At 35.9% G+C, this 27,299-nt stretch overlaps 1 protein-coding gene and 1 long non-coding RNA gene across 6 annotated transcripts in view; one reads left to right on the top strand and one right to left on the bottom strand.

Moving 5' to 3' along the window:
* Positions 1–668: 668 nt before the first annotated feature.
* On the top strand, positions 669–4,912 carry LOC116557029. Its single transcript, XR_004271325.1, has 2 exons — positions 669–3,962; positions 4,084–4,912. It is a non-coding gene; the product is annotated as an uncharacterized LOC116557029 (long non-coding RNA).
* The window catches only part of GPD2 (glycerol-3-phosphate dehydrogenase 2), a 148,934-nt gene continuing 125,734 nt past the window's right edge, over positions 4,100–27,299 (bottom strand). For 3 of the 5 annotated variants that reach the window (XM_032286438.1, XM_032286441.1, XM_032286440.1), the window contains 8 exons: positions 19,327–19,461; positions 18,769–18,944; positions 18,087–18,218; positions 17,015–17,173; positions 9,077–9,189; positions 8,907–8,985; positions 8,311–8,409; positions 4,100–5,333 (listed from right to left, as the gene is read on the bottom strand). In XM_032286438.1, the coding sequence (XP_032142329.1) occupies positions 5,208–5,333; positions 8,311–8,409; positions 8,907–8,985; positions 9,077–9,189; positions 17,015–17,173; positions 18,087–18,218; positions 18,769–18,944; positions 19,327–19,461 (1,019 nt within the window). In that variant the 3' untranslated portion in view covers positions 4,100–5,207. The remainder of the gene's footprint in view (positions 5,334–8,310; positions 8,410–8,906; positions 8,986–9,076; positions 9,190–17,014; positions 17,174–18,086; positions 18,219–18,768; positions 18,945–19,326; positions 19,462–27,299) is intronic. The other 2 variants (XM_032286439.1, XM_032286442.1) reach the window with 1 other exon arrangement.

The following is a 27,299-nucleotide window of genomic DNA, read 5'->3' as shown; positions in this document are numbered from 1 at the left end:
AGGTTAAAGAACAGTGATATGCTGATTGAGCTCATTACATTTAGATCACTTGGACAAACAATAAGACAGCTTTCAAAGCAAAATCGGATATGCCTCGATTGGATTTAAATAATAAATTTAGACCTATTTTTATAGTATAAGACTAAAACAAATAAAGAAATTCTGTGGTTATGAAAGATTAGCCTCCAATTCAAGATTCTCCTTAACCAAAACTATTCTTTTATAGGCACCAGGGCCAAAATATAAACATATATACGGATTTTACACCTCCCAACTGCTTGACACAATGAAGGAAAGCTGGCCGCAGACGTTGAAAAGAAAAGTGAGCCTAGGCTCTATAGGAGTCACTGTACCTGGAAAATGAGAGCAGGGATGCTCTGCTGTAAGCACAGACCGTGGGCATGAATGGCTCAGAAGGTGGTGGAACTAGCTGTAGTCTGGGCCATGCGCTAATAATCAAGGTAGGTACCATGAGACTCAATCCTCCCACCTCCTCCACTGAAACATGATACATTGTCTATGACTACAGAATACACACCTTAACCTCGCTAGATTGAAACAACTTCAATGTGAATATAATTAACAGGGAACCCACGGTAGGGTATGCTGAGCAATGCAATTCAAATGCCAAATGTGGAGAACAAAGATGGTCCTGATAATTCTGCTAAACTAGTATTTTGCTTAGATCACATGAATCTTATTATTCTGGACCAGGTATTTAACAAAGTAGAAAGATACCTATTGATTTTTGCAAAGAGCCCAGGACCCACAGGACTACCTCTGGTATCCTCAAGGCTCAGATACATCATGTTCTGTGCTTGTATGTCACAAGTTAGGCAGCTAATTAGAGACCTAAAATACAAAGCACATTAACAAAAAGCTCATCATTTCTGCCTCCTACACAAAATTTGTTTCACTATGAGGGTGCCAGATAACTTTAAAACTTTTGTTATTTCCTTCCTTCCTTCATAAGTCAAATGTCATCAGGTGAAACCTGACACCAGTGACAGTACAATGTTGACAAAGATAGTAAAATATTGATGCTAGTATCATATATTTCCCTTTTTTTGATGAACATAAATTGTATACAATTGGGAGCAATATCTTGATAAATTGTATGTTAAAAAATTTTAAACCGTTATCAGATTTGATAAGCTAGACCAACAAAAAATGTTTTAAGCTGCCATGTATTTTTTTCCAGGCACTGAACAAACAGTTCATTGTTCCAAGGCTGTCTGGGAGCCATTGCTTTGGGGTATTCTATACAATTTCAAAGCACCTTCAGAAGCTCACACATGCCTTTGAGCATGCAGAACCAGGAGGCAGCACATCTAAACCACAAATGGAGACTATACTCCATTTACATGTGTAAATTAAACCCTATAAAATAACATAAGTATTATAAAATTGTGTTAAAACTGATTAACAGCTTTACTGATTTACTGACAATGAAAATATATAGCATTTTTTTCTGTCAGAGCATTTATCAACACTTGGCAACCCTGCACTAACTTGACACGTAAGATGATCAAAATGGATTATGTAATCTTTCCCATTCATTTCTATTGATTTTAGTTATGATAAAATTCATCAGTGTGCCGGGAACGCTTAGGCTGAAAGGCTCTGGTTGATAAAAGAAAAAAAAAAAGGAAAAAAGAATTCAACTGAGTTGTAATAGGATGAATGTAATTTTAGAATAGGATTGTACAAATATAGAAGTCATGCCCTAAAGGCTACAGCAACAAATTAATACAGATAATTCTGGCAGTCTTATAAAATTACATCTGTCTGTGTAGATATTTCACTTTTGTGTCATCAAAAATACAGTTTGTAAAAATATTTTCAAACTTTGTTAAACTTCAACAGTAATCAAAGTTATTTGTCTGACTGCAAGTAACATCAAAATGCTAGCAAATGGACCATTTTAATCAGTTTTATTGATTCATGCTTCCAGTTCTTATTCAGTTAAAAACAAGGCACATTAAATACATCCTCTTATTGCTCTATAAATGCATGCAGCTCATTCTGTATATCAAAAGTAATAAATAATGGCCATAAAACACCAAGACAGTTATAAAAATGACAACCCAGCCTCAAACATAGTATTTAACAGTCCAATCTAGAACAATAACCCAACACGATACATAAAAGTGCCACATATAAAAACATGCAGTGTGTATATCCACTCGAGTATTGAGCTTACACTTGCTATTCTTTAAAAACATAGTAGGGCTTTTTCACTTCTTAAAAAAGTTTGACATGATGCAAATATTGCAAGTTACAGCATTATTAGCTTTAATATTACATTCATATGCCAAAAATCTTTAGATACATAAGAGAAAAATAAAATCAATGATGACTTTTACAGCATATTTGCTGAAAGTGAGAATGAGTTTTCTGTTGTACAAAAGAGGAAGCTACAAATTTTGAAACAAACAAAGCACAGCCAGAAACTGAAGCAGAACAGGGAGCATGCATTTAATAGCAGAAATCCTAAAGTTACATTCAGTATAAATTGATTGAAAGCAAGAATATTGCAAACAGCATGATGGATATGAGGCAGACAACCTTGGCTTAACAAATAATCCAGCATCATCATGATTGTTATGGCTGTGGTGGGGGCTATTTAAAGGAGTATCCAACTCTCCAGCACAGATGGGGGTTCCTTCACCTGAATCCCCTTAAAGGCTCTTGAAATAAATCACTTGATAATAAAAGGCAATCCCTGCATACTCACCCCAACCCCAACAGAATCAACTGATGTCAAGTTTACATACAAAGGGGGAAAATTTCTTTTGTGCTTGGAATGAATTTTGAAGAAGCTTATTCCCACATATTTCTTGTCTCTCCTTCTCAAATCAGGTAAAGAAGCGGTACAGGTTTAATTAAGAACTTATACAAAATGCTGGGGTGCTTTATTCACAGTAACGGCTTGAAATCAGTTCATTTCCAAATGAGTCTCTGGGATTGGTGAAGGACGGTATGTTTTAGAAATTAGCAGATTTTAAGTCAAAGCATATGCTCAAAAGAAGAAAAGTGTGCTTTTCTTTGTCCTTAAAGGAACTTCATTCATAGCAAAGCATGCACAAACGAAGCCTGTTTAACAAACAGATCTGCCCGGGCCAGTCAGGTTCTAAGCCCGGTCCCTACTGTAACGGAATCAGGGAGGATACAACTCATCGTTATCTTGATCTAACTAGAAAGAGAGAGAGAAAAAGAAAGAGAGCACATATGTACCATACTGTGTATATCATCTGGGATATTTTAAAGGACAATTCATCTACCTATTAAGTGTCACTGGGTTCTAAACAATGATATTTATTGTCTAGATAGAAAAAAAAAAAAAGGCTAAATTGTAAAGCCACAAGCTTTCATTTACTTAAAAAAAATGAAAAAGCCAGTGTAAAAATTCACACTTTGAAAGAAAAAAGTTCACAGTGATCCCTGGGAGCATTACTTGCTCTGTTTTAGGTTTTCCTTTAGGAAGTGGCAAGTGTCTAAAACTTCATTTAAAAACAAAACGAGCTAAGATGTTTTTTTTCTCGGCAGTTTGTTTGTTTCAGTGGTGGTGGGTGGGTGCGTAGGTGAGTGAACCTCCAGTGTTTACATTGTGACATATAGGCTCAGAATCCACTTGAATACTCTGCAGTGTTGACATAAATAGAAATAACAGCACAAAAGTGTTTTATGTACCAGTTTAAAAAACTAAGACTTCAAGTCTGTGCAATAAAAGCCTGCCATGAACTAAAGTGTTACATCTCCTTTTAGATACAGAACCTGATGTTAAAAAAAAACAACAACAAAAATGTAAGTAGTTAATTTCACAAGAGGAAGTGTGATTAATAAATATTCAGATAACTAGTTAAAATGCCACCACCAAAATATAGCAAAAGGATCCCAAATTGCATTACTTGATAAATCCAATACACAGTGACTTTTGCTTTGGACTCGTGTGTGTGTGTGTGTGTGTGTGTGTGTGTGTGTGTGTGTGTGTGTGTGTGTGTGTGTGTGTAGGGGTAGGAGGGAGTGGTTATGTGTGTGTGTGTAGGGGGTAGGAGGGAGTGGTTATGTGTGTGTGTGTAGGGGGTAGGAGGGAGTGGTTATTCTTCCATTTTTATTTTTGTTTTATTGAGAATATCCCCATGGAGTACAGAAGGGGAAAGACTTTAAGCAACCATGATGACATCGGAAACTGGTTTGGGCCTTATTTTACATATAATTAAAGTTAACTAAAGTCTATTCTATCCTCCTTTACTATGGTTGCAAGTGCCCCCCCAAAAAAGACGATAAGCTAGATTTGACAATACCACATGCTTCAAAATTTAGGCTTGGGAATTGAATCTTTTGTAATCACATGTGGATATATAAAAATACCTTTTTAACTCTTAAATGTATTACTACTGTAATAATCAGATAAATTTGGTCTCATCCCATTAAATCCAAGTTGCCACTTAAAGCTGGTTTTAAAGTAAGAAAAGCAAGGATCTTGCTGGCAACTATGATAGTCAAAGAAAACCAGCAGTGACTGAAGAAAAAAACTGCTGAGATGAAACTATCACTGTAACTCCCAGCAAATGTCAATGCTATCCTTATCTTATACCTGTGATTCTGGAAGCTTTCAGAGTTCCTCTTTAAGACTTGCTCCTGTAACCAGATCTAAACTTTTCCTTCCCTCTCCAGTTAGCCAGTCATGTTCTAGATATACAAATGTGCAATATTGTTTGCATGAGGAAGGTAGACAAGCTGGAGGGAGATGGGGCTGAGAAACCTCCACAAACACTATCATTTCAATAGGTGACTCTTTTTAATAACACACGCTGTCTAATGCATGTCACAAAATTTCTCCAGCTTCTTTTCTCAATTTTCACCAAAATATTCTGTCTTTAGAATTGATTTAGAATAAAGGAATAAACGAAAAGGGAATGTGTCAAGTCTAACAGGTCACAAAATATATGTAAAACTAATGTGCATTGAAAATGAGAAAAAGAATAAAATACACTTAAAAGCTAGACTGAATGGCAAATACAAATAAAGTACAGCAAATAAAGCTGGCAAATACACCAACATCCTAAAGTTTTGAATGTTTTCTAGTGTTAAAAAAGGCAACTATCCACATTCATTATTTTAGAGTGGGTTCAGTCATCTCTGGTTGTTACGTGGTGATTTGTCGTTCCTGTGTTTGTTGGCTGTGGATTTACTGCCCAGACTCACAATCCTCCACAACTACGGTCCACTGGAATTGGAACTCTTCTGTCGAGGTTCTCTTCTGCAGTTTTCATTAGTATAGCAAGCCGGCTTCCAGATACCCTTCCTTTTTGAATAGCACTCATCAGCTTAAAGAGAAAATATGCAACAGATTCAGAATGCAGGCCAGCTTACACTCTTCTTCATGGCATTATAATGGTTGGCATTGCAGCAGGCAGAGGTAATTAAGTGCTCCATCAAAAATCTTAACAAGTACTACAGCTCAGATAAGAAGAGTATAATTTTTAAACATTTCCCAAAGAGGGGAAGGGGCAGGCATTTCACCACTGATGCAAAAACTACATCCATCTAGTGAATCAGCCTGCCTCTAAAAGTAAATCGTAATGCATCATTTTTTGTCCTTTAATGTGCTCATGGCACTTTTTTTTTAAGCAACTTCAAATATTGGATCTTTATTTCCATTTAAAATCTTAAAAAGGAATCTCAGGGATTGAACAAAGACAAACCATGACCTATATTTATCTACCCTTTTTTAATGTTACTGTACTTGATAACTTCAAGTCCCCTAAATCCAAATTCCTTAAAGACTTTTTAACGTAATTTACATTTAATTCCTTGAAAATGGACCCAGAGATCTACCTTAGGAATTAAAAGCACTCCACAGCCCAGATTTTAGCTAATTCATTTTTATCCAATGGATAAAATCAGAATTAGTCTTGAAATTACATGCAGGCAGCGGGCAAAGGCCTTTAATCTGGAAGGCACTTTGCAATTACGAGCACAGGGATTTTTTTCCTTTTCAAGTTTGATGTGGTTTCAACTATTTGCTTTTCTTAATCTCATTTCCCCAATCTTTTTTATTTATTTACTTTAAAAAGAACAGATTTAGCTATTCATCATATATATACACGCATGCATACACACATCATATATACATATATACATTATATATATGTGTGTGTGATGTATCTATGCATGTATATAAATTCTCAAAATATTTTTAGAGTTATAGCTTTTAGTCTATAGAGGCATGTTCCTTAAAAAGAGCTCTGAATAAGAGTCAGAGACATCTGCCAAGGGGCTGGATCAGAATTTCTTGACCTTATTAAAAGCTGTTTCACAAGCTATTGCTTATTAGAGATGGACTCTTACATGCAAAAGTGTCATTAAAGCCCAGGCCTAGAAATAAAGTCATATAACCATGTGATATCTGTAGTGGTCTTTCTGTGATGATTATTGAAAAATCATATCTATATTCAAAAAAGATATTTAATGGGATAAATGTGGGCTCTTTGTCTTCAGAAGAGCAAAATATTTGAAAAAAAACCCTCCAAATATACTTTACATCTGAGGAATGGTATAACATAAGGAATACTGACATCTAAAGACAGAACAATTTATTGTTTATTGCTTTGTCTCTGATTTTGTCTCTGATCCCAGGAAGATCTGCAAAGTTTATTAGAGCTAACAAAACTGACAAAGCTAGAGGTTTTTTAAGCTATAGACGGTATATGATGTGCCAACTTCTCAAAACTCAAAGTTTTATTTAAACACTACATGTATCTAGAAACCATATTACAAGAAAAAAAAATTGGGGTGTGAATATATTTCATGAGGAATATGGTCAGCAGTATAAAATTGAAAATGATACTGTGTATTTGTTCTTAGCAGAAGCATAAATAGTCTCTTTCATTTGGAATTGGAGACAAAATATTCAATTATTAAAAAAAAACTCTACTAGAAAACCTGCAGATAGTTTAAATTATCTTGTTTTTAACTCAACTGCATTCAAGAAAATTACTTAAAACCTAAACCACACAGCATATTCATAAAATTAGATTCTTATTGTTTCTAAAGTACCATGTCTTTCAACTCTAAATTCTGCTGTTTATTTACAACACATATGAAATGAAGCACAGGCCATTTTCTTTGAAGAAAAGTTTTCTAACATTGTGAGGTCAACAATAAAATATTCTCCAGAAAAACTACACACCAGAAAAATGCATTAAGTGGTCTTTAATTCTCAAGCATAAATTTTAAATTCAATTTAAAATGTGTATTTAGTTAAACAGTAAGCTAAAGAACCAAACATTCTTTTTTGTAATGCTGGACACAACCTGTGAAAATTTTCTGCATTTAGATTCAACAATGCTCTTATCTGCAGCTCATCTCCAGAGAGACAATTACCATTTCCTTTGCCTTCATCTTGTTTGTTTAACTTGACACAGTGAAGAAAGGGCTGACAGTGACCAAAATCCCCAGCATTAATTTATTTCATGTTCAGCATTCATCATTGCCATGGTGCAAGCAAGACCTGGCATTCATTTGAAATACCTGCCCAAGAAGCACTACAGATAAAAACCTAGCTGCTTGGAAACCAATGCATTCTTCATATGATCAGAGTCATATGGACGGCTACAAATAATGTATGGGTTTGGTTGAAATTTCTTATAAGAAATGATATGTAGCATCCAGTCTGAAGTTAAAGTAACAAAATTTATTTCCTGCATGATTACTAAGATTAAACAATGGAGCCTTGAATAAATTAACAATTGGAAATGGAAATATTTAAATTATATGGTCTTGACCCCAAAGTACAAGTTTCCTTCCTTATGTTTTTGTCCTTCTTTATAATGCCATAATCTAATCACTAAATTCTCAAATTCATTGATTCACTATCATTCACTATGATTCATTAGTGAATACAACCATACTTTTAAAAATTTTCTACATAATAGATTAGAAATCTTGTGTTGTCTCTTATTAAGCAGGTAGAGAAAGGTCGAGCAGTGACATGTCATGGCATACACCTTTAAAAAGCATGCTTCATATTCAACCCTTTAAGCCGTAAATAACTCTTGGATTTAATCTAAATTACCTAACATAACAAAATGTTTCTTATACAAAAAAAGAAAAAGAACATGCACCAAAGTCAAGCCTTACGCTTGAGGGCAGACATACCAACCTTTGTTGGCTTTGAGCTTTCTTCTTCAGAGTAAAGTGACAATTGTGTGGACTTAAATATCCATTCTTGAACATGAATTTACAATCATGGCAAACAAAAGATTAAAGCAAATATCCTTGTTTCCTTTCAGCACAACTCACCTGCAAAAATTCATTGAGTTCAACCTGTCCATTTTTATTCAAATCGACTTCATTTAGAATTTCATGGAGTGTATTTTCATCCATCTGGACATTGATACTCTAAGTAAAAGAAAAGCACAGAATAATACAGTTTGATTAAAAATAATGCATATGCTTTGGCTGGGCACAGTGGCTCATGCCTGTAATCCCACCACTTTGGGAGGCTGAGGCGGGTAGATCAATTGAGGTCAAGAGTTCAAGACCACCCTGGCCGACATGGTGAAAACCCATTTCTGCAAAAAATATTTTAAAAAGTAGCCAGGCATGGTGGCGCACACCTGTAGTCCCAGCTACTCAGGAAGCTGAGGCAGGAGAATTGCTTGAACCCAGGAGGCAGCAGTTAAAGTGAGCCAAGATCATGCTGCACTCTAGCCTGGTCAACAGAGTGAGACTCTGTCTCAAAAAAAAAAAAATTATGCATATGCATTTACTAATGTTACTAATCTTTTAAAAATTATAAAATATTACTTGTAAAAAATACTAGATGAGAAAAACATCTACTACCATCTTTATATTCTTCTAGTGTCAGAGGCTGACATCAGACCAAAGAAAATTACCTCTAATACTCGCTGAACATCAACAATGGTAATAAAGCCTTTCTGGTCGGCATCAAATTTATGAAATCTCTTCTTATACCTGGAACACAAGATTAAATAATGAAAAAATATACTTACATAGTCAAAAAAAAAAAGAGAGAGAGAGAGAGAAAGACACTTAATATAAGTACCTGTCAATGTCTGAAGGCAGTAGGCTAATTTCAGAGCGATCTGTTAGCTGTTCTGATCGAGATTTATAGCCCATTTCATAATATAAAAACTTTCTGGCTGTTTCAAGTTGTTCCTAAAACAGAGATACACACAAAGTTCAATTTATGGAAAGGATTATTGATTTTCTTCCTCCTTTTTTCTTTTGATCTTCATAAAGTTGAAGATCTAACCAGCACAATTTTTTAAATTTCTTCTAGTTTTACTAAAGTATAATTTGTATTCAATAAAATGCACCCTCTACCATGATTAAGATCTACAGCATTTCCATCATCCTAAAACTTTTCACATGTCCATTTGCAGCTGATCCCTTCCCATGATCTCTCACCCCAAGCAAACACTGATTGGCTTCTTGTCACCAGAGTTTGCCTTTTCTGGAATTTCTTATATAAAAGGTTTCATATAGTATGGAGTCTTTTGTGTTTGACTGCTTTCACATAGGATGATGATTCTGAGATTCATTCATGTTGCTGCATGCTTTAATATTTTCTTTCTTTTTACTGCTGAGTATTCTTACACAAAATTGACAGACAAAATCAAATTATTGCAGTTTGGTGACAAAAAAGTAATGAAAGGTGAAGATACCTTGGATCTGAACAACTACTATAATGTGACATGAAGTGAGAAGGTATATCTCACGAGATTAGCTGTGCTGAACTTTTGCCACAGAGATTCTGATAGTTAGGTGAATTTACAGAGTCACGAGAATAAATAAGCTATCCTCAATTTACTCTTCTTGTTTTCAATGTCCCCAGTGTCAATTAATACTAAGTGTTGCTGCAAATACTGTCTTTCATAGTTTTCATCGTGTCACTCTCCCATCTAAAATGGCTCTATTGTAGCATACATTGTTCACAAGTCTCTCTTTTCTCATATGTATGTTACACACACACACACACACACACTTATCCGCCACACATACACTTCTCAATCGTATTGATGTGAGATGGCCACGTGACTTACTTTGGCCAGTGCAACATGAATAGGTATGATATATACTACTTTTGAGTAAAAGCCTGCATGGTAAGTTGAGAGTTTTGCTTAGCCTCTCTTACTCCTGTGCCATAAGAAGGGCACATCTCAGATGAGATCTGAAGCCAATCTGGAATATGGAGAAGAGCCACAGCAGCTACTATGCAGACTTCATGTAATGTGAGTGAAAAAGAAATGCTTGCTGAGATGAACCACTGAGATTTTGAAACTGACTGTTATTTAGTATAAACTAGAACAATTCTTAAATTTCCCAACTTCCCATCAAAGGATCTTGTGAACCAAATTCTGGTCTGAAGAATAGTGCCAGTGTGAAGTGAAATGAAGAAAATGGAACAATGATGCATACACTTGCTTGAAATGTGTTTATATGTGTTTGGTTATGTTGGTGACAAGACCCCTTATTGTTTTTTTCTTGAGAAGACAATTTTTTTTTTTTTCTTCCCTGAGACAGGGTCTTGCTCAGTCACCCAGACTGGAGGGCAGTAGCATAATCATGGCTCACTACACCCTCTACCTTGCAGGCTCAATCCTCCCACGTCAGCCTCCCAAGTAGCTGAGATTATAGGCACATGCCACCATGCCTGGCTAATTTTTTTTTTCTTTTTTTGGTAGAGAAGGGTTGTCCCTATATTGTCTAGGCTGGTCTTGAACTCCTGGGCTCAAGTGATTCTCCTGCCTCAGCCTCCCAAAGTGCCAGGATTACAGGCATGAACCACTGTGCCCAGCTATCAGTTTTTTTTCCTGAAATTATTCCTTTCCTACTTTCCTTTGTCTTAGGATATAGATACTAGAAATATTCTTCCTTCATGTTCTTAAATAATAAAAAATTATCAACATGAAATAATTCTCCCAGCTTAAAAAGTAAATTTAAAATGTGTGTGTGTTTGGGTGTGTGTGTGCACATGTATTTCATACACAAAATTTGTCTGTGAAGTCTCCATCTCCTAGGCCATTTTTCACTGGCAGATTTTTCTTTTCACACAAGGAAATCCACCAGTTGTCATAAATAAAATTATTTTGCTCTTCCACCACTTTTACCCAGACATTTTCTACACAACTTGTTCAAAATCCATCTCCTTGGAAATGCCATCCTTGATGCTTCCCTGCAATGATGATTTCTTTCTCGATTTATGGCCCTTCACTTCCATCAAGCAAGGAATTATGGAATTTCAAAGCTGGAAGATATTTTTCAAAAAGGGTACTCAATGTCCTTCCCTTATCCCACATTTCCTTTATAACATTCCAAAAATGGAAGAATAAAGCCTTCGTGTAAACTCTAACATTGGGAGGTAACTTAATACTGCTGAAAGCTGCTCATAGAGGGATGGCTCCAATTATTAGAAGGTTTTACAGTGAGCTTAAATCCACCTCCTTGCAATTCTTTCAGTTTTGGGGGATTAATAAATCTTTCCTACAGTAAAATTAACCTAATGAGTGTTTCTTTTTAATTTATTTCTATATCACAGTTTAACAAGTATTTAAAGATAGTATCATGTGCTTTCCTCCTTAGAGTTTTCTTTTAGTCTAGGACTACTATATAAAACATTATTTCAAATCCCTATATCATGTTGTATAATTTCTTCCAGACCACAACCAGTCTGTCATGTAATACAATTATCAGAACAAAATACAACACTGCAACAGAGACCTGGCAAGTACCTAGAAGGGAGTAACTATCAGCATCATCAATCTAGATATATGATTTCTATTAATGCAGCTTAAGATTGCAATTGGATTTGGGGGCAGCCATGGTCCACTGTTAATGGCTATGCATTCACAGTTAACTAAAACCATATTTCTTTTTCACGTGTGCTATTGTTAAGCCTTGTCGAATCTATCTTGAACGGATGGAGTTGTTTTCCTACCTAATGTAAGGTTTGCCATTTATCTCTATTAAATTATATCTAATGAAATTTCACCCATTGTTTCAATCCATCATCAAACATTCACTCTCCCTCCAGTATCTTGTTATTGGTACATCAAAGATGCATGCCATCGACATTGTAATTTAACCACTTGAATCAAGGTAGACTAGGTCAAGATCTAGGACAAGGTGCTTACCACTTACTATCAGAGACCTCTTCTGAGGCCAACATTGGTGATTTAAGCTGTTATAAATCCACCAATTTTATAGCTATAACATGGGGCTTTCCAAAATGCTTTATAGAATCAAAATTCAAAAATCTCCTTGCTCTACCTAAAAAGGAAATGAGGGCCAGTGTGGTGGCTCATGCCTATAATCCCAGCACTTTGGGAGGCTGAGGCAGGTGGATCACTTGAGCCCAGGAGTTCTAGACCAGCCTGGCCAACATGGCAAAACCCTGACTCTACAATAATAATAATAATAATAATTAGTTGGGCAGGGTGGTCCATGCCTGTAGTCCCAGTTACTCAGGAGGCTGAGGTGGGAGAATCATCTGAGCCTGGGAGTTTGAGGTTGGAGTGAGCCATGATCATATCACTGCACTCCAGCCTGGGCAACAGGGCAAGACCTTGTCTCAAAAAAAGAAAAGAAAAGAGAAAAGAAAAAAGGAAAAGAGAGTCTGAAATGATTTTGCCTAAATGATTCCTTACTAGCTTCTGTTATCACTATTTCTTGATAAATGCTGATAAAATAAACTTAAAATGCCAGAATCTAGAAAACCACCCAAGATCAATGCCAAGACCATTAGTTTCTAGGTTGCATAGTATATTTTTCTTTCCTCTGGTTTTTGAAATTCGGTATTACATTTGCCTACCTTCTGTCTTCTGGTCCTGTTCCTATTTGCTACAGTATTTTAAAGAGCAAAAGTAAGCTGATCCCAAGCAAGAGAATCACAATTGCAAATTCTCTGAGTACTCTAAAGGTATAATTTTTCTGGACTGGCTACTCATTCAGAGTAGCCTCCTATTTCAATATCTACTCATTCTTACCAATATTTATATTTTACTCTTTTCACACATAAAAACTGAGAGGGAGAAGGAGAGAGAAGGAAAAGGTCATTGGTAGTAAACTATAAATTGAATAGTCCTCCTTACTTTCCAGCATTCAAGAATATGATGTCTGTCACCTTAAGCAATGATCTAGATTGGGTCTTATTTTTTTTTCTTCTTTTTTTTTTTTTTTTTAGACGGAGTTTCGCTCGTTGCCCAGGCTGGAGTGCAATGGCGTGATCTCAGCTTACCATAACCTCTGCCTCCTGGGTTGAAGCAATTCTCCTGCCTCAGCCTCCCGAGTAGCTGGGACTACAGGCATGCACCACCATGCCCAGCTAATTTTTGTATTTTTAGTAGAGACGAGGTTTTACCTTGTTGACCAGAATGGTCTTGAACTCTTGACCTAGTGATCCACCCGCCTCGGCCTCCCAAAGTGCTGGGATTATAGGCTTGAGCCACTGTACCCAGTCCAATTTTTTAACAGTATGTTTGGTGCCCTGAGTATTTTTTTCTCCAACACTCAAACAATACCTAACACTATTCATATATATCCACATTTTTCCTGATAGCGCTCCTCTCATTGTTGAGCACTTGTCTTCTATTTGTTTTACATTTGGTATTTATCAGCTTGCTTTAATCAGAGTCACTCAAAGTCTTCACTTGCCTCTCCTTTTTCCCCCTCATTGGAAGAAATTTTGAAAAAAAGAAAAATATTTTTTTGCGAAACTCTCAGTCTACTTAAATGTCTTCTCTTCATAGTCTCTGAATGAAAAATGGATCTTTTGTCTGAACATGATAAAATCTACCTTATCAAATCCTACAGGGCAGCATTTCCCAAAATATGTTCTAAGTACTAGCCCCCTTCCTACCCCGTTATCCCAAAAAGTGAGAGTTAGGTCTGACTCCAAATAAGTTCCCTTTTGGAAACTGAAAACATACATAACCATTTTAAAGGTTCTAAGTTATCTGCACTAAAGGAAATGATTTTATTTGTTTAACTCAGAATTTCTCACAGTCTTTTGACCACGTTCATCTTTCCACATATATTAATTTATACCCTGCAGAATACCATTTGGCAATGTTTTTTTCTCTCTACATGTTCCTGCCAACTCCTCTAACAATCCCCAACTCCCCCAGACACTGCCTTCTTCCCTAATCAGTTCTTTCAAGTTGGTTAGATTTTGGTCTCGAGTAACAGTTTCTCTAAATATTTCTCCAAATTTTGGAAAATATGCATAAATGTCAGAGCTATATATGTGTCATAACAACCCAATTAGATTTTAAAATCTTAAAACTATGAGCTATTTAGTATTCCCCTAAAATATTTGGTGCAATGTTCAGTATACAAGTCACTCATTAAGTATTGACTGATAAAAACAAGCACAATTCATCTACAGAGAGTTATTTATCACCTTGTTCCTCGTTCACTTTTGCAGGTTAAATAATCCCAATGCTTTTAACCTTTTCTTAGAAGTCCAACTTTCTAACCTTTTAATTCTTTTTCCTCCTCTCCTTTGTTCTCTTTAGACTGTCCATAGCTCTCATTAATACTCTTACATCTCAGATACTGAGTAATAGCTGTAGGTCTTTATTTATGTCACTTTGTTAAGGGGGATGGCAGAATATTTCTGAGAACATAAATCTGTTCATAAAATATGAACTGAAGTTAAATCTAGCTTCCTTGGTAGGGCCAAACACAACCAGTTTACAGAATTTTCTTCCTCCTTCCTACCTCCTACAGACTGAATTCCTAGCATAAAATATGTTCCTGCATATTCAAATCATTCCAACCATAATTTTTGGAAGAACACATTATCCCCAATCCTTCTATATGGTAAAAAAGGACTGACAAGCACAGGAGCAAGTTTCATTTTTGTGTTGCCTCTGTACAGAGCTTTAGCTAATCAAACAAACGCTCAAGACCTCAATAGCTATAAAGCAGTAGAGCTAATGCAGATGCAGCAAGGCAGGATGGAGAGAGCTTATGCTCTGGGATCAGAATACCTGGTTTCAATCCCTGCTTTACAATTGACTGTTGGTATAAACTCTGACAGAGTCTTACTTTGTGAACCTGTTTTCTCAACTGTATAATGGGGGTAAATGTTATCCCTGACAATGGCATGATCAGGATTAAGAAACTCCTGAAGTCAAGCCCTTTTCTCCCACATTTCCCAGGTGACTCTGATATGTAACCATCTCTGGAAATCTACACTAGAATGAGAATAATTTAAAAACAGGCCACATGACCAATTCTTTCCTTGCACTGTCAGCATGTAACACAGATGCCCAATAATGTTCATTCACTCATGTCATGTGAGAACACAGAAATACAAATAAACCAGAACACAGGTCCCCACCAAATCCCAAATCTACTGATGCCTTAATCTTGGACTTCCCAGCCTCCAGAACCATAAGAAATAAATGTTTGTTGTTTAAGCCACCCAGTCTATGGTATTTCTGTCCTAGCAGCCCAAATGAACTAAGATATACTTTCTTTCTTACCTTCTAGGTCAACACTCCTTTTTGCATCTTCTCACACCTCCTCTAACCTCACTAGCTATTATTTTCTCTTTTTCCTAGATATTTCCTTATCTTCTAAGCTTCTAAGCTTTGGTGTGCTCCAGTGCTTGGCCTTTGGACTCGTTTCATCATCTAACTACATTAATTCCCTATATAATGTCATCCAGTCTGATGGCTTAAATATCAACTGAAATTTATATCTCTAGCCCAAGCCTTCCCTCTGAATTTCACACTGACATAACCAATGATCTGGATTATGTATTAATAAACTAATTACTGAAGTTGTTAAAAAAAGGGATACCAGTTGAAAGGAGGGAAGCTATTACAGTCATCCATGTGACAGATACCGGTAACCTGAATCAGAGTGATGGCAGTTGGATGTGTCAAGAAATGGTGGAATTCACTTCAACACAAAGTGTTTGCTTAAAAATTTTTTAAATGATTTTTTAAATGAAAGGGTTGAATTCAAATAGTTATTTAAAGATAAATATGATATGATATGCTGATGTATTTAGATAGGTATGAGAGAATGCATAAAGTACGATACTAATGTTTGGCTTGAGTAACTGAAGAATGGAATAGCCATTTACGACATGGAAAAGTCTATAGGAGTAGTAGTTTGGGGAAGGTAAGAGGAGATCAAAGAGAGGTGGTGTTCCAGAAAGCAAAATATTGTTCAAGAAGGAGGGGGGAATGAATTGTGTCATATGCTGCTAATTGGACAAGTAAAACAAGGACTTCAAGTTAACAAATTTATTGAGTGACATGGAGGTTACTGGTGAGATTGACCAGAGCCAATGCAGCAAAGTGGTGGCAAAAGTGCCTAAATGAAATGGGTTCAAGAGATCCTGGAGGAAAGGAACTGAACCCAGTGAATACAGAAAGTATTTTATGAATATATAAATATCCTTCATTGCCCTCTGTATAACACAATAGTTTGGGTTAATTAAAAAACAGAGATCTACTTAGCCCAACCCGGTATGTGTGTTTGTGTGCACATATATGTATGTAAATATGTTGGGGCGGGGGTGGTGTATGCATCTGAGCATCAATGGCTTTTAAAAATTTGAATATAAATATAAAATCTCAAATGAGACAAATAATAAGCATTTAGCTCTCAGGCAGAAAAGCCACATTTCTTACCAAAGGCAAACTAGCAGGAGTGTGAATTTCACTGATTATGTTCTAAGAGTGCTTTCAGTGAAAACCAGAAAAGGCTCCATACCACAACCAATATTATCTTTCTTTTTTAGGAATTATGACCGCAAATTTATGAGCATTTTCTAGAAGAGATTTTCCATAAACAACTAAATTTTGGTACAAGAATATCTTTCCATTTTCCTAAGGTCTAACAATATTAAACATACACACAGAAAAACTGGTAAGAAATCTAAGGTTATCGAAAACTATGATAATTAAGCTGTTCCAAGTTTATAATGGGAATTGTGGTTTTAAAGACTTCTATATAATACCTGTTTCTTATAATCATCCCAATTTAGTTCCCTGCCCATCAGTTCAACAATTCTGGGTAGGGCTTCCTCTGCTGCCTGGACATTTAGAAAGGCCAGACGAGTGCGACGTGAAATCATATCCACAGCAGTACAGGCATACTCCTTAATTCCATATTTCACCTGAGTTTAAAGAAAAGTTATTAGCTGAGATCCTTCTTTAGAAAATGAGAAATAAAATTTCATTAAAAAAATAATAAATTTGTGATTCAGAAAGGTAACATTTTTCTTTAATTTCTCTGGTCCTCCAGCAGGCATGAGACAAATAGTGGCATCACAGAATTTTTCCATCTCCCTGCCAAAGGAAGTTTGGAAAATGGCAAAAATTAGACAAGAGTTAATGCCTTTTTCCTGAATAGGACCTGGCATAAACATGAAAATTGCATCACTTCTCATTAACCATCCACAGTCATCACTTATCTCTCTATGCTTATACATAATGTGGACTTTAATTTACATAGCTGACTAGGAAAAGGATGAGTGTCAAAAAGTTATGATCTCACCTCTTTAGGCTGTACAGTTTTGTGTCTTAGAGTAACCAGAATATAGGAACCCTGAATTCAATCAACAAGTAAATATTCACTGGACATTAATATTTTAAGGCACAGTGAATGACAACTAAATACAAAGCCTGGTTTCTGATTTCACAAAACTGGAAATCTTGATGAGAAACAAGACTTAAATCTTTGAGAAACTGTCACATCAAAATATGTAGGTAGGACATGAGTGGTACAAACTTAAAGAGCTGCAAATGCACAAAAGGGACAACTGTGAATTAACACCATTACAGATAGTTTGATGGAGAAAAAAGAAATCTATATTTTATATTGTTATTACCACTATCAATATCACTTCAGAATTAAGATTAATATTTTATAAATAAAATGATCTGTATTGGAAAGACATAGTTGTCAAGGTTTTAGCTGACACATGTGCATTAAAACTTAGCTACATATAATTTTTAAAGAAGATGAAAATGAACAGATAAATGGTATCCCACGGCAGACATGAAATTCCTATGTGACCATTCACATACCTCTGCTTCAATATATGGAAATTCTGACACAAGACGTACTCCAACAATAGGCCACCTTTTGCCAGTAACACTTGCCATTTTGGCCACCTCAAAAGCCTTATCACCATAGGTGGCGGCAAGATGCTGTGCCACCTAGAGAAACAGAGCTGCATTAGGCAGGCACTTTGAATATCAATACCTTCTAGGCACAAAGCAAAAAACATACATGCTTATCTTGTCAGTTTTCTCACAGCCTGTAACTAATAGCTCTCGGAGAGTATTAGATTTTGATTTTGTGGGAGGAAACCACTTGGCCTTCGAATGCTTAGGCCAGCACTAACTCTCTTACACATGCATCACTGTATCAATGACTGATGAAGCTTCAGCTTCATTTTGCTCCTGATATCACTTCTAAAGAACAGCCTTCTGCATGTCTGAGACAGAATTTGGGATGCCCTACACACTAGAAACAAACCAAATAAACTCCACGTTTTAATAAAATACATTTCATAAAGTGTAATTGCTTGTTGGGCAAATAAAGCAAAGTAAGATCATCTTTTTTTCCTTCCACAATAGACAGGCAGAAACACACCTAGCAAAAGGAACTCTCAATGAGGGAGATCAAGTCATTGCTGCCAGTTCTGTTACCAGCAACAGTGAGAGATTAGGTAAAGAGTAAAATGATGTGGCAATGTACACTCACCTCACTTTCAAGTCCATAATCCTGGACAAGCCTAATGTAGAGTGTGGGGCTCCAATCTTTACCCCCTTGAAGAAAAAGCCCAACTGTTCTACTTGGTCCTGCTTTTAAATTGTGAGTTTTGATTGCAGCATTTATGGTATCTTCTGCCATAGACCGATAAGTTGTCCACTTTCCACCTACAAAGAAGTTGGTAGACAATTCATTAGGTTGCCAGCCATTATTTTTCTTATAATTAACCATTTATCAAACTTATGAATAACAAAATTCTCCTGTTTGTAACAATCATGGCATTGTGTAAAATTTTACTCAAAATCAAAAAAAAAAAAAAAAAAATCCTTGTTCAATAAAGTTAAAAAAGATTCTGGCAGGACAATTTAAGTCAAACTCGTATCTAAAGCACATCCAAATTACAAGACAGAAAGCCAGGTGTAGTGGCCGACGCCTGTAATCCCAACACTTTGGGAGGCTGAGGTGGCAGAATCATCTAGTGGTGGGTGAGACCCTGTCCCTATAAAAATAAAAAAATAGAAAATAAAATAATGAAGTAATATGTCATACCTGCTATAGTAATAAGGCCACTCTCACTGACATCGACAACATGATTTCGGGAGATAGACTGAGTATCTGCAGATTTGGGATCTGTAACAAGGGGACGGATACCACTCCACGCTGCCAGGACATCCCCTCTTCTCACTGGTAGAAATCAATGCCAAGAGTTAAGAAGATTACTCAGAAATATTTCAACAAAAATATTAAATAGTTAATAAAAAGAGTTCAGTGACAGGAATACCTATGTGTGCAGTTTAAAAAGGAGAAAAAGCCTAAAAAAAGATGAAAACTAAGTCTGTGGATAGGTACAAGAAAATCTCATAAATAATTATCCTGTTACAAAGATAATCTCCATGAAAAAGTAAAAAACTTAGGAAATCACTGACACTGATACCACAGAGGAAGCAAAAGAGGCAATGTTAGCAATCCTCCAGCTGAGGCAACCTGGAGCAGTCAGAAAAACAAGAAAGGAAAAAAAAAGCAGAAACAAACAAAACCAATCCAAGAGATGCATGAATTGTTAAATTTCCTTCTAGAATACATCTTCCTATCTCTTCTCAGTGAAGATAAAGATCCTTAACAAATTAAACAAACCTGTAACAGGATATTATATTTTCTCCCCTCATCAATACCACCCTTTTCCTGAGTGTCTACAGCAGGCCTACCACTGTGCAAAGCACTTGACATAGACATCTTGTTTAATCTCACAACCCCATAGCACTGGTTATTATTATTCTCACTATACAGATCAGAAAACAGATGAATGCAAATGTTTAACAAATCAAGTTGGGCAACAAACCTGTCCAAGGCAAACATCTTATATATGGTAAAACAGCATTAGAACCTTCTTCTTTCTAAGTTTAAAGTCCATATTCTTACCTCTTAAATTGTACTGTCTCTCAATTTCTGACAATTTCCATACTCTACCTTTTTTTTTTTCTCATCCCATTATCTTTAGCACTGACACAGAAACAGGTATACTGGCTTCTCCTAGTAGGTACATTATACTTGAGTTATAGTATATGGAAGTTTTTTCAAAACTCAAGATGTCATGAAAATATCTTTACTATCTCTGTCAAAATACAATTCCCAACTATACCCAGGCTGATTAAGTTTATTATTAAGATTAGACAGCTGTTGAACAGCAATCATGACGAACCTAAAAATGACTGAAGAGAGAGGGTGAGCTACGGTTTTGGTCTAACAGGTACAAGGGCAAGACCCAAGGGCAGAATTTTCAGAATCTGCCCTTCTTCATGTAAATCAGCCTTAAGAATAGCTTAGCTATGGGAGCTGACTATAGGCACAAGAGTGAAAGTTGCCTGATGATATAGACTGCAGGGAAATGAGCACCTACCTGGTCCTGCTGCATTTATTGTGGTAAATCAGCTAATCCATCAATGGATAATAGAAACATGAGTATAATTTTGCCTCAACTGTGACTTAGGGTTGGGGGATCATGTGTGCCCTCCTTCTTCATCATACTCCCAGCCATTACCCATACTGATAAAAAATTGCCAGTATATAGTCTTGAAAGCTTCAAGACAATGGGAAAACTGGATCTCCACATGCAAAAGAATGAAGGTGGACCCTTACCTTACATCATATACAAAAAATTAACTCATAATGCATCAAAGACCTAAACATAAGAGCTAAAGCTATAAAACTCTTAGAAGAAAACATATGGGAAGAGCTTTACGACACTAGGCTTGTCAATAATTTATTGGATAGACATCAAAAGCACAGGCAACAAAAGAAAAAAAGATAAAACAGACTTCATCAATATTAAAGAGACACTATTAACAGAATGAATAGGTACCTCATAGAATAGAGAAAATATCTGCAAATCATATACTGATAAGAATATATCATATATGTAGAATGTATGAGAAATCCCTAAAATGCAACAACAAAAAGCAAACAACTTGAATTAAAAAATGAAAAATGGAGCTGGGTGCGGTGGCTCATCCTCTGTAATCCTAGCACTTTGGGAGGCTGAGGCAGGTGGATCACTAGGTCAAGAGTTTGAGACAAGCCTGGGCAGTATGGTGAAACCCAGTCTCTACTAAAAATACAAAAATTAGCTGGGTGTGACAGCATGTGCCTGTAGTCCCAGCTACTTGGGAGGCAGAGAATGGCTTGAACCTGGGAGGCAGAGGTTGCAGTGAGCCAAGATGGCGTCACTGCACTCCAGCCTCCACGACAGAGCGAGACTCGATCTCAAAAAAAAAAAAAAAAAAAAAAAAAATTAGAAAAGGACTTCAATAAATATTTTTTAAAAAAGATATACAAATGTCCAATAAGCACATTAAAAGATACTAAACATCACTAATGATTAGGGAAATGCAAATGAAAACCACAATAAGACACCACTTCACACCCATTAGAATGGATATTATTGAACAAAAACAAAACAAAACAGAAAATAACAAATACTGATGATGATGTGGAGAAATCAAACCCCTTCTACACTGCTGGTTAGAAGGTAAAATGGTGCAGCTGCTATAAAAAATGTATGGTGATTCCTCAAAAAATTAAACAGTTAGAATTACCATATGATCTAGCAGTTACACTTCTGGGTATATACCCTAAAGAAATGGAGCAGAGAAAAGTTTTACAACCTTGTTCAAAGCATTATTAACAATAGCCAAAAAACGGAAGCAGACCAAGTGCCCATCAGCAGATGAATAAATAAAATGCAGTATACATTTACAATGAAATATTTCCCAGGCTTAAAAAGAAAGAAAATTCAGACACATGCAACATGGATGAACCTTGAAGACATGTACTTAAGGAATAATCTAGCCACAAAAAGACAAATATTGTACAAGTCCACTTATATGAGGTACTTGGAGTACTCAAACTCATAGAAGCAGAAAGTAGAATGGTAGTTGCTTGAGGGAGGGGAGAGGGGGAATAAGAGTTAGTATTGAATGGTTAGAGCATTGCAGTTGAGGAAAACACAAATGTTCTGGAGATGGAAGGTGGTGATGGCTGCATGACCGTGTGAATGTACTTAATGCCACAGAACTGTAACTTAAAAATGGCTAAAATGGTACATTTTATGTTCTGCATATTCTACCATAATTTAAAAATCAAGATAAAAGGATAAGTTGATATAATTCAAGTCTCAAATTATGAGAGGGTTAAGGAAATATTTTACCTATAATATAGAAGTATCAGGACCTTTATTAACCATACCATGACCATGTTCTAGTTCAAATCCATAAATCCCATGCAGAGATCAGTTTTGTGAGCAGAGAGCAGAGCTAAATTTCAGTTCCCACTCAACCCTTGGTCATATACCTTTGTACAGCAAACATTCTGTATATCTATATACATCACCATCTGAAAAGTAGTTAGGTGTGTATCCAGCAAACTTTTGTGTGAAAAGTCACAAAGACTCCTTGAAATGATTGGAATAGTTCTTGCTGAAAAAACAGAACAAAACAAAACTCTTCCTTACCAATTATAAGAAAAAGACCCTAAAAGCAAGCTATATTGGATAACAGATAATCTTTCCATCTTGATCTAAAATAAATAATAGGTTTCTGCTAAAAATAAACTCAACTAAAGTCACTCTGGCATATTTTACTGTAGATTCTTAAAGGCTGCACTCTTGATATGACTGTAATCTGAAAGAATAGAACCCATCACCTCAATGGGATGTTCATTCAATCCCATATCCCAATACTGCAACTGAAACACTAACATAATTAACTGGCGAGGAAAGCCTAAGGCGTCTCAGTCTTACTAACTGGAGACCATACAGGACCTCAATGCTGGGATTCCATCCCTAGATCTGTCCCCTCTGATGTGTTCATTGTCTTAAATAGATTTAATCTGGATGGCATCTGTGGAATGGGGATTCATTCCTGCTTTACACAATTTTACCACTCATATAAAACCTCAAAACAAGTTGTAAAAAGTGTTTTAATCTTTACTAAAAACCTAACTAGGAAATTACCACTATTTTCCATTAGAGTTCACGTCACCCTCTGAGATAAAAATAAAACTTAGCAAACCCACTTAAAACGTCATTGTGGTCATCCCACAGTCCCTCTAGTGTCTGTGAAATTCCTTAGGTAGCCACACTGATCAGGAATTTGGTTTCAACTCTTGAAGCTCTCTGACTAATTTTAAAGTTATTTGATGGAATATTAGGCTTTGCAGAGTAAATTTGAGGCATATGCAAATAATCTGTGGCAAATGCCTTTTCTGTTATAATAGGCAGAAAAGCACAGCTATGAAATTGTATTGTCTGAAACAAAAGATGAAACTGAAACATTCAAGTTTTTCATCCATCCAGGAACACTATTGTAAAATATTATCACTATTGATACCATTTTTAATACTTGCTCCTGGAGGACACTAAAAAAAAAAAAAAAAAAAAGTTAAACAGTTCATAATGTGTTAAGAACTTTAATTCACTTTGCCTGACATCTTAGCATTCAGTTTTTAGCCTGAGAATTATATCAGTTGAATGTTGGGATTAAACTCATTGAAAATAATACATTTAGGGATGATCAAATGTCCTTATTTAAATTGTGAATTAGTCTTTATGGCCTGCAAAATTTTTATAGTATTAGACCAGAAGGTGGTTGGATCAGTTTTTCTATATCAGTTCCTCTCCCAACCTTGAGATGTAATGATTTTAATGGATGATTCAAAACTCTACTTGCCATTGAAGAATTAAGAGTTTGTACCTCCCCACCACTCATTTAGTAATGACTGCTCAGGACCTTGGGAATAATCCATGTCTAAGGGGCACAGCATAGCTAAACATGTGAGACATTAATTCTAACTCTTGAATAAAAGACAGCAACTTACAAAGCTAACAGGTTCCTCTCCTTATTACCTATTACCCACAGTGGAAATCTTGTACACTGTTAAACTCTTATGAAAGCTTTTTTCAAGAAAGATTCAAAGTAATAGATGCTAGTCTGAACAAAGAATCATTATGACATCTATAAATTCTGCCTGGTGCTGTTACAGCCATGAGGCAAGCACAGGGAAAACAACCTTAGGACGAAACTACCTTGGAAGATTGTAGAGTGATGATAAATAAGGATAATGTGTCTTAGACACTGATGAATCATTAAATTGATCACCTTTTGAGGCTTCTTGTATCTGGAGTTTTTGTTTTACAAGATAATCAATTTCTTTATTTTACTTAAACAAAAAAAAAAATAAATAACTACAAGTGGCTATTTAAATAACTACCAGTGGCTAATGGCTATCATACAGCACCCAGCAGCTCTAGAGTACAAAACCTCCAAACGTTAGATCTCAGACTTGTCTGGGAGATTCCACTAGTTACTTCTACTGGCTACCTTGTCCACATCTCCAATGGAGCACCCTTTCACTGAAATTGGACTGTACCTACTTTGTGCATGAGAATAAAATCTGCTATAATAGCTCCCAAACACTTTATTGTCATTCATGTTAATATGTACCATTTCAACCTTTCCTCCTCTTTTGCTAATCTCATAAATTCAAACCAATGAAAAATATTTTCATTCAATTAAGTACTTCCACCTTCAAGTTCTCACCCAGAAACCAGTTCTACCAAAGAGGGTACAGTCAAGATTCGTAAGTGACCATAACCCACTTTAACTCTCCATGGTATAACATGTGAAGAAAATAACATAACTCACAGCCTCTATGCTTTAGAACTCAAACTTTTTCTAGTTCTCATACTGCCAAGACAGTTTAACAAAATTTCATTATTGCTTCATCTCTTTCTCACCATGCTGAAAGTCTCCAGCAGGGTCAATTATAATATTTTTCAATACCCCAATAGTGTATCAAGTAAAGGGTCATATATAGTTATGAGTAAATATTAAGTGGAATATTTAAGCATTCTCTGAGATTTTTATATCAAACTGTAACAGCCAGTATTACCAAGCCAAGGCAAGAATGCTTGGGCCTCTGAGATAATACGCTAGGCTTCATATAGATTTCTAATGACTTTATCTTGAACAACTGAATATTCCCTTCCAAATTACATGAATGCTTTAAATAAAACAAGATGAAAGAAAAAAATACTACTATTAAATAAAGTTGAGAAAAATCCATCATTAAAGACCACTTATTAGACTGTCTTACCTAGAGGGCACCCAGTTAACTTTTTAAGTGACAGCTATAAAAGTACTTGGCAATATTTTCAAAAGGTAGTGAGAAAGTAAAATACTCTTACCATCATGTTTAAACATCATTTGTATTACATTCCTGATAAATAACTCATTCAGGTTTTAGTATGTATAACACATGAAAGGTAAACTATAAATAGTAAAGTTGAACAGACAATTTTCACAATTAAGTATTTTTACTCTTATACTTGGCAAGATAAGCATTTGTTTTAAAAATTAATAGAAAATAAAGCCCACAAGAAGTGACAATTGAGAGCTAAATGTGTGGTTTAGCTTCATATTAGTTATTTAGGCATACATTTTGGGGTGTGTTTTTTTTTCCACATTTGCCACTTTCAAAAAAAGAATCAATAAAAGACGTGAAAATATCTAAATGAACACAGGGGAAATAGTGTCAGAAATCAATACTTCTCTACCAGCATGTTTAACCTGCTGAAATGAAGTGTTAATCACAGAAATAAGATACCATATTACGTTTATAAACTAATGAAACTAGAAAAAGCAAAGCGTGTGACACTATAATTAAACAGCTGGAAGACATCCAAGCCTGTGTAAGTTGATAACCCTGGTACAATCTCTGGCAGTGAAAAGGCAGGTCTGCAGTGAGTTGATATGGCCAGCGCAGTTGTTAATTGAATAACAGGCAATCTATAAACACTACTAATTGCCTATGTGAAAACCTGTGTACAAGTAGAGAAGCTGCCTAAAGAAGCACTCCAGGAAAAACTACATGGATAAAGCACTCAGCAAATCTTCTGTCTCTCTCAATTCTGTTAAGTCATGGCTTAGTTTTGTCACTGCATCCTTCTGATTAACCTCTACACAGCAGACTTAATGATACATTTTTCAAAAGATCATTTTTCTTCCTAACTCAATACGAAACGCAGAACTATCAATTACCCATTTCAGAAAAGAACAAACAAGTAATCTAGAAAATTCAGCCTGTGAATGGAAAGCTTTCTAAATTGTAAAAGAAGACATGGTCTTATCCCAACAGGCAAAATGCTTTTCAGAATTGTTCCGACGCATTTTGCAGAAGTGTGGCAGCTGCTGTGAATAGCATGGAGTGTTAAGATTTGACACTTTTTTTTTCCTTAAGGATATAGCCATTTGGGGAGGCTCAGAAACTGCTGTTGGAATTTTACTTATCCATTTAATAAATGCTTTTAGAATGATGATTTCAACCCTGGTGAATATAAAACATTTCAAAACTATTGCGCTAGGATCTAAATCAAACTTTATTTTTTAAATCTGTAAAGAAGACTGGTCGGCCCAAGGGATTAGTTATGAGATAGGAAACCTCCTCTAGTTTAACATTCAAATCCAAATAAGGACAGTGGAGAGCAAAGGTCATTGCCATGCTAAAGGTATCTAGCAGCTTCAATGAAATGAACTGATAAGCTTACCATTCCTGTCACATCAGGAAACCAAGAATAAACTATCAGAGTTACTGCACAATATTTAGAAGCACAAGTATTAGAACCAAACTTACTTATACTCAACTTGAGTACTAATGGCTCCAATACTAACTAGCGATAGGCAAAAAGCCTAATGTCGCTGGGCCTCGGTTTCTTCAACTAGAAAGTGGGAATTATTAAATCAACCTCATAAGGTTGTTAATGAGGAGTCAAAGATCTAACCGGTAATATGCTTGCAGTGTCTCACATAAGAAGTGTTCGATGGCCGGGCGCGGTGGCTCAAGCCTGTAATCCCAGCACTTTGGGAGGCCGAGGCGGGTGGATCACGAGGTCAAGAGATCGAGACCATCCTGGTCAACATGGTGAAACCCCGTCTCTACTAAAAATACAAAAAATTAGCTGGACATGGTGG

Source organism: Sapajus apella, unplaced genomic scaffold, assembly GCF_009761245.1.
Source record: "Sapajus apella isolate SASKATOON/1434 unplaced genomic scaffold, GSC_monkey_1.0 scaffold18, whole genome shotgun sequence".
Lineage (NCBI taxonomy): Eukaryota > Metazoa > Chordata > Mammalia > Primates > Cebidae > Sapajus > Sapajus apella.
This window is presented reverse-complemented; position numbering and strand designations above follow the sequence as displayed.